Genomic DNA, 8,737 nt, shown 5'->3' on the forward strand with positions numbered 1-8,737 from the left:
CCCACCAACATGTCAAGGGGATCTCCCCGGTAAGAAGTCCCAATTAAACCTCAAACCATTTGGTGTAGGAGTCCCAGCAGTGGGTCGTAAGGTAATGCCTTGACCGCGATGTCGCACAGAGGAAAGTAAGATAACTCTGTCAGTAACAAGGGTGTGACTGATGCAGTGAGTCAAGGAATGAGTATGAGAGGTTAATCTCAATCATGCATTAATCTATACTTTAACACATTAATACAAAAATATTAATACATAACTATATATAAATATACTTATACATAGAAATAACTATACATAAAATAATTATACATAGACATAACTATACAGTAACGTATATATATTTATGAATTTATAGGCATTAGTTAATTTATCAACATTAGCTAGTTTATCAACATTAGCAGACATTTATGCAATCATTAGTAAACAAAGAGTTGAAATTAGAATGTGAAAAAAATTTGTCATCATAGAGTGATGAACAAAAAATGGTGTCACATTATGATGTTGCAGTGTGGTGAATAAAAAATGATTTCACAATGTGAAGAATAACAAACAATGTTGCAATGTGAGGAACAAACAAGTGGTTTATGATCTCTGGTGTGTGTGTGCGTGTGTATGGATGAGTTTCTACATGGTTGATTGGTGCAAGTACTAGGCTTATGCTAGTGAGATGATACTTGACTTTTGCATTGGTTGCAAACCTTGACTTGGTGGTTGTATATGTTAGTGCAGGTTTTTGGCTCGTGTGTAGATGCCTTGGCAGTATGTGGAGCTGCTACACCTTGTTGATAGTATTGGAGACTTTCAAGTCATGTTTATGGTACTATGTGTGTGTATTGATGGTTCTCAGCTAGTATGATCAGTTGCATGGTATTACAAGGTCTACCTTTGATGGTTGCAGATGTTAGACTAGATGTGGTGAAGTTTAATGGCTTGAGTGTTGAACCAGTTGATGGATGGCATCTAAGTCAACCTAGTTTGACTTGTGATGATGATGGAGTTGTTACAGTGGATTGCTTAAGTGTTGTAGAGGCTATAGTGGCTTCCTGAGGATGTTTTGATGATGATCAACTAGTGGAGCAAGTTTGGGAAGAATTTGAGCAAATGAAAAGTGATTTTAGTCATCCTCTGCCATAATCACTTACATGACAGTGTTGTGGAAGTGACTGAAAGCTCAAGTCATTGGCAGGAAGGCTTATGGGAGCGACTAAAAGCTCTAGTCGCTGGTAAGAAGGCCTATGGGAGTGACTGAGGATTTCCAGTTTCATGAAACCTGAGTTGTGGGTGCGACCATGGTTTTTCACTAAAATTTCGTCGTATTGCTCGTGCTCATAAGATGTTTATTTGTTTTTCTAGCTTGTCTTGTTTGGGAATCATCATGTAAAGGTTGGAAAAAGGTTATTGTGCTTCTAGAAGATGGATATTCATTAGTAAATGAAGTTGGTGGCTTGATTGAGTCATGAATCAATGAACCAAACCACTTCCAGAGTATGAACATAGGTCCACTACAAAATTGGAATTAATTGTTTTATCATTACAAAAGATTACAAATAGATGGAGATCATGAGACTATTTGGTTGGTTCACTTAGGAAGTAAGTGGGATGATGGTGTGACCTTGGAGAGTGTGAGTGAGTGAAGAGTGGTGTGTGCAAACTGTGCAGGGATTTATGCAGAATATCTTCAGCAGATCGCAATGGTAGAAGATGGAAGCAAAACTATGATTCAACCAAGATTATATGCGGTAGTATGGTAATAGAGTAGGAAGGATTTTAGATCATTTCCTTCATACTTTCTTATCATGTTTTCATCCTATTATCTTTTATGTATGTTGTATGTATTGTTGATGGTTTTGTTGCAATGATTGTGTGAGTTGTGTAGATTAGAAAAGAATGGCATATCAATGGGTTAGAGTTGTAGTCATATCTTGAGATTTGAGAAAAAAAAATGTCGTGTGGGTTTTCGAATATAGAATTTCAAGGTCTCTCAGTGTGGAAAATTTGTAAGTTTTAGTAAGGGTGAAAGAAATATTAGAAAATAATATATAAAAAATTGTATTTTTTAATTCAAAATTTCTATTGGTTTTTAAAGAGAAAGTTGAACGAAAGGTATATGTTTTTATTTTTATTCTTATTTTTAGTAGTGAGTTGAGATTGAGATTGGATTCATCTTAAATATTAATTAATTGGATAAAATAAATATTTGGCATCGAAATTATTTATCATGTTTTATAAAAAAAAATATTGATTTTTTTTTTAATATTGTAATATTCTGTTATTTAACATGTGTTTCTAAACTCATGAACTATATAGATTAAACATGTTATATAACTTTTTGTAATCTAACAAATTAATTAAAAAAATAAACTTAAAAAAAAAATACATTTAACATAACTTCATATTTATTAATGGCTAGCCCAACTATATATATAAATGGCTGATAAAAGTATATCATCCTCAAAACGCTTATGTACCATTCAATATATTAATTATTTAATTTATATAAAACTGAGAATTTTAACAAATAAGAATGTGTCATTTAATGTGTTAATTAAATAGATAAGAATTTGTAACCGAATAGAAATAAGAAACACATTAAATAGCTAAGAATGTGTAACAAAATAGAAATAAGAAACACAGAAATAAAAAACACATTAAATAGCTGAAAAATTGTAACAGAATAGAAATAAAAATTACAAATATAGTGTGTAAACTTTGAAAAGAAACAAATTATTAAATATAAACCATCTATACACTCTTTATTTTTTAAAGAATAAAAAATCTATAATCCCTATTCTTTAATAAACACCAAGCTTATCTGGTTAAAGATCCATTTTTGTATCGTTTACTACCATCCTATTTACAGAATCTTTATGTATTTATCAAAATGTATGGATTTTTTTTTCAATCCCATAAATCGCGCTTAGAATAACTGGAATGTCAATTGTACATAATCCTGATCAAAATTGGACGTCACAATGGGATAGTCTTCATCCGAATTGGACGTCACAATTTGTCAAATGCATGAATCCTGTTAAATGCATAGATCAACTTATCAATATTTTCTAAACGTTAATGGTATTCTCGAATTATTTATTTCATGAACTTATCGCCTCACAAAAAGAATAGGAAGCGTCGCAACATCTTAACGCCTTATACCGACGACTTTATTCTGTCCGAATTGGTGAAGCAAATATTCGACTAAGTTCACTTACTACGGCCGTACTATTTCCAAAATCTTATATTTATTAAAATGCATGGACCGTGTTGCTATATATATGGATTATATTTATTAAAATGCATGGACCGTGTTGCTATATATATGGATTATATTTATTAAAATGCATGGACCATGTTGCTATATATATGGATTTATCTATTGATTAGAATGCATTATATATATATATATATCGATTTACACAGTTTGTAAGGGTCAATGGTATTCTCATATTCTTTATTTCATGAACTTAGCAATCTCTGCTCTAATCTAATATCCGAGTTCTGAAAAAAATATCGGCAATCTTGCAGTTAAGTTCTGTAATTCTAGAGCTCTGAATTGGTTGAAGATGTCGAGGCCTTACAACAATGTGCACGTTGACGTCTATGAACGCGAAAAGAAAAAATGCAGCACCAAATTTTTGGTAACCGACATTACGTCAAGTTTACTGTTTGCTGTGATACTGGAAATCAAACGGCAACGCCTCGCGGTTTGATGTACGTGGCGATGAGGGTGAGCATGGAACGGGCATGGAAAGCCCACGACATGGCGTTCAGTCTGCGAAATAAGCAAATGAATAGCAGAGAACGTGCAGCGTGGCGAGACTGTGTGAAGCACTTTGAAGCCACAGCTGAGCATATCAACGTTTGTTTCAGCAATAACTACGAGGAAAAAGATATCCCAACCTGGCTGAGCGCAGCTTTGACAAGCCTGGACACATGCATCAGTGGCTTTCGCGACATGAATTTGTCTGCTACGAATCCTATAAGAGCTCTCATAGCGTCGACTGCTGTCAATGTGTCGGAATTAGTGAGCAACTCGCTTTCCATGTACAATCTTCATACCGGATCGAACAAACGACGCCTGTTGTCTACATACCATTGAAGAATTTGCCGCAACATAAAACCTATAAAGAAAACAGATGAGTACTCCAAGTGCAGACCGAATTTGAAGGGCGAGGTCATGATATTCTATCGTCTGCAACTTCATTGACAAAACAACAATGAACAGGGAATCAATATGCAAAAGAGCGGGCCGGCCTTTTTGAAAATATTTGAAAGGACCGCGGGAGATACAGCTATGCATTTTTTCCGGAAGGAATTCGAATGTGGTCGCTGAAATATGGATGAGCGCTGAATTTTGGGCGCTTGAATTCAAATTTGAATTCAAATTCAAATGGCCTCGTTATTTGAATAACATTAATGCCGTGATTACTTGCATTGATTACGCTGAACCGTGGAGCGTCCCGGAGTTGGAGTGACGGAGCTGCCAGAAAACGCATGTAAATAGGTCATGGTATCATGGATCGATGGCATATGGGTCCAAAACATGCATCCAAAACTGGTGCTGCCGCTGTCAGAGAGTGTACCTCCATAGCATTAACTTTGCTATGGAGGTGGAAATAGGAACTGCCAAACAAAAGCTAATATACACGGGTGACGTTGCCGCACCGCTTCTCAAAGATTGCCGCACGTGAAATCCGTGCTGGATACAGTTTCAGATAGTGACATTCGCTTAGCGAAGCTTGTCGGTTTGATTAGATTAAGAAACCGCGGCTTTTAAAACCCCTCATCCTGTTGGTCGTGATAAAAGCGCAAGCTTCTGGTTGCGAGTGCAAGAAAGTGCGTGAAAACTTCATGGAGGATGTTCTTCTTCTTCGTATTGGCGATTTTGTTGCCCCTGGTGTTTTATTTGGTATTTCTGTACATTAATGTAGGATTTAGATTATGCAGAACGGTGATCAACGGACCCAGACGGTATCCGGTTGTGGGTTTGCTGCTTGGATTTTGGAGGAATCGAAGCAGGCAAATAGAATGGTACGCCCAGAAGCTTTCAGAATCCCCCACGCAGACCATCGTGGTGGAGCGACTCGGATACGTTCGAACAGTTGTGACGGCGAATCCGGAGAATGTAGAGCACATACTGAAGACGCGGTTCGACAATTATCCCAAGGGCGAGCCTTTCACGGCCATTCTCCACGATCTGTTGGGGAAGGGTATCTTCAATTCTGATGGGGACGCCTGGAAATTGCAGCGGAAGGTCGCCAGCTACGAGTTCAATACCCACTCTATCCGCAATTTCATTCTACATGTCCTGGAGGCTGTCACGGATCGACTCTTGCCAATTCTAGAGGAGGCGAGCGAGCGGGGTAGCTGCTTGGATTTGCAGGATATTCTGCAGCGTTTCGCCTTTGATAATATATGCAAAGTTGCGTTTGGGGTCGATCCGGCTTTTCTCGATGGAAGCCTTCCTGTTTCGGAATTGTCGCAGGCTTTCGATTTGGCAACGGAGCTTAGCGCTCGGAGGTCCACTGAGCCCATCTCGTTGGTGTGGAAGATAAAGAGAATGCTTAACGTTGGCTCAGAAAGGCGCCTCTCACGAGCGGTGGAGGCCGTACACCAATTCGCAATGGATGTTATTCTGCAACGCAGACAGGAGATCGCCAGCGGCTCTCCCTGCAAACAGGATCTGCTCTCCAGATTCATGGGGCTCACAAATGTACAAGCAGATCTGCCAGAACGAAACGCCTATCGTTCCGAAGAGTTTCTTCGAGACTCCATCATCAGTTTCGTTTTGGCCGGCAGAGACACCACCTCGGCTGCACTAACGTGGTTCTTCTGGCTCCTCACCTCACATCCCCATGTTGAAGATGCAATACACAAAGAGACAACACGTCTCATGGCCGTCAAACCCGGAGCCAAAAGGGAAGGAAATCCCCTGGTATTTTCATACGAGGATCTGCGAAGCATGCATTACCTACACGCTTCAATCTGCGAATCGATGAGACTTTATCCGCCGGTCCTTTTGGACTCCAGACACGCCCTCCACAACGACGTTCTGCCCGACGGGACTTTCGTGGGCAAAGGCAATCGGGTGACTTATCACCCGTACGCCATGGGTAGAATTGACGCCATGTGGGGCCATGGGGTAGGATGGCCATTTCGTCCCGCAGAGTCCATTCAAGTTTGCAGTCTTCCATGGAGGACCGCGGACCTGTCTGGGTAAAGACATGGCGTTTACTCAGATGAAATATGTTGCGGCGACTGTGATTTCCATGTTCAGATTGCGGCGGCCTGCTGAGTATTCTGCTGCGGGAGCTCCAAAGCTCATTCACAGCTTGACTGCGCGCATGAAGGGGGGTTTTCCCGTTGTTGTTGAAAAAAGGGAGGTGGGCTTTATATCATAGCAGTAGCGCTTCTCTAACTTTCACTGTTCTTGTTCTCATTGTAACTTCGCTATGGTTCAGCCCCCAAACACAAAGAGGAGGCAATCGGACCTTAGTTTTACATTTTCTTTAACATCTTCTTCTTTGCTGCGTCATTTTTTTTGTAGGGTTGACACTTAGTGTCTAAACCGCCACTGTCGTCTATAATCGGCCTAAGTTTCTTAACTTCAATTACTGTACTATTTAGGTTGGCACTTCTGTGTTTTACGATATCAGTAACTTATTAATGTAAGGATGAACATTGGAAACGAAGGCTATCGTTTACACTGAGAAAGCTGGCAAATATCATTATGGGTTTAACGAATTTTTCGCTGTACTTATTACAAATTAGCTTGTCATTTTTTTGGAATGAAAATTCTAAATTTATTATTTGTAATTTTATTTAGAATTGTTTTCACGGCTTGTGAGGGTAAACATGAGAAGAAGAGTTGTAAACATGAGAGGAAGAGTTACTATGACATGACTTGACTTCCTAAATCACATTAAGGAAATGGTCGAGAAAATGTAACTTTAATGACTTTCCTCACTAGCTACAGGGCCCACAGGAGCTAACCGTCAAGAAACTTTAATGACCTTCCTCAGGAGCAGGAACTAAACAACCACTTGCCCAAACCCTCAGATACCCTCATGAAACTTTAATGACCTTCCTCAGGAACTATAGAGCCCACACGAGCTAAACAACCACTCCAAGTGCCCAAACCCTCAGATACTTGCATTTTAAGTGATCTGTACTCAAAGTCACTTGCATAAAAGGACAAGCCAAAGACTATGACCCTCCAATCCGATGGATAACCCCGCGTTCCAACGACTGTAGTCTAGATTTTCCAGTTCTGAGTATGCGACCCCAAAATTTGAGCCATTTTTTGGGAGCTACTATCCAAACCTCTGTTGAGAGCTTGATAAAAAATTATAGAATGATGAATGACATAAGGACAAAGCCATTAATGCAAAATTTAGTCAAAAACTGACCTATATAGGCGTAACCATGACAGAATTTTCGTCAAACACGTCGTGAACATGTAATCTACAAATCATAAATGCATATCTGATCATACGGGTTTGATACTTATCTCAGAATAGTCAAGAAGATCTAATGCCCTCTCACAATGGCTTCAATAACATCTATTAGGTCATGCATTCAATAACCATTCATTTACCAATCAAACATGGTAAGAGCCATAACTAGAATTTCTCATGAAACAAAGCTTATAACCATCATATAACCAAAATAATAACAATAATAGAACAACCATCAAAGCCACATAATAACAAGTATAAATATTCATAAAAGTGCAAATGGAAAAGAACTCTTATTAACATATGCAAAAGTCAACCAAGTAAGTGACTTCCACGTAGCACCCGACCATAGATTAGGCTGAACCAAATCTCTCCTTGATCCAATCACCCTCGTGCCATATTCCAAGCATGAATGTAAGATTTCATGGAATAAACCAAGCAAAACCAAACCAGACTTCCAAAGGCCAACCACCTAACCCTCAACCAGTGATTCCACCTCATGATCGGACATCACTAGCCATCACCATATCGGTCTCTACCCAAGATGTCCAGGACTCTGAAGCATTTGTTCCAACCCAACTCCAAGACTAGTAACTTAACCCACAGTTGTCATAGGGCTCCAAAGATTTTGTCCAACCAATGCTTAAAGACTAGTAAGTCAACCCACCAAGGACCCCAAAGCGTTTGTCCAACCAAGGCTTCAAGGACTAGTAGCTCAACCCAAATTGTTCCAAGGCTTTAAGAGGGTTTGTCCAACTCAAGGACTAGTAGTTCAACCCAAATTGTTCCAAGGCTTCAAGAGGGTTTGTCCAACTCAAGGACTAGTAAGTTCAACCCAAATTGTTCCAAGGCTTCAAGAGGGTTTGTCCAACCAGGGCTCCAGGAACTAGTAACTCAACCCATGGCAATGAGAAACATGAGCACCAATCAGAAACAATCAAGTGGGAAAACCACAACACCATGGCTATCTGGGAAATGACAAGGCTAGGCAAAACCACAATCAATCTAAGAATCCTCCATGTAAATGACAAATCATAACCAAATAATCACATGCATATATCATGCATGCCAAAACTAACAAGAAAAGCATACATGCAACTTGATACCTCAAAGAAATTGAATTGTAGTGGTTGATCTCGCTATCCCCTTGGGCTTTTCTGCTTTTCTTTTGCCTTATTTTGTAAATCCAATGAAAACTATAGTGCTCCAAACATGCTTCAACAACGCTCCAAGATTTCTTGAAGTGTGTAAGAGTAGGAGAGAGAGAAAATAGAATGAGAGTGCCA

At 39.2% G+C, this 8,737-nt stretch overlaps 1 protein-coding gene and 1 pseudogene across 1 annotated transcript; both read left to right on the plus strand.

Moving 5' to 3' along the window:
• Window positions 1–3,613: 3,613 nt before the first annotated feature.
• On the plus strand, window positions 3,614–4,093 carry LOC149265573 (putative pectinesterase/pectinesterase inhibitor 17). The gene has a single exon (XM_089404894.1). It carries the CDS (start codon window positions 3,614–3,616, stop codon window positions 4,091–4,093), a length of 480 nt encoding a protein of 159 aa, XP_089261020.1.
• Window positions 4,094–4,813: 720 nt separating this feature from the next.
• Window positions 4,814–6,708, plus strand: LOC149265574 (cytochrome P450 94B3 pseudogene; annotated as a pseudogene).
• The last annotated feature ends 2,029 nt before the right edge of the window (window positions 6,709–8,737 follow it).

The sequence above is a fragment of the Pinus tabuliformis genome, chromosome 6 (genome assembly GCF_031772625.1).
Source record: "Pinus tabuliformis cultivar Carrire ecotype Pingquan chromosome 6, CPIR1, whole genome shotgun sequence".
Taxonomy (NCBI): domain Eukaryota; kingdom Viridiplantae; phylum Streptophyta; class Pinopsida; order Pinales; family Pinaceae; genus Pinus; species Pinus tabuliformis.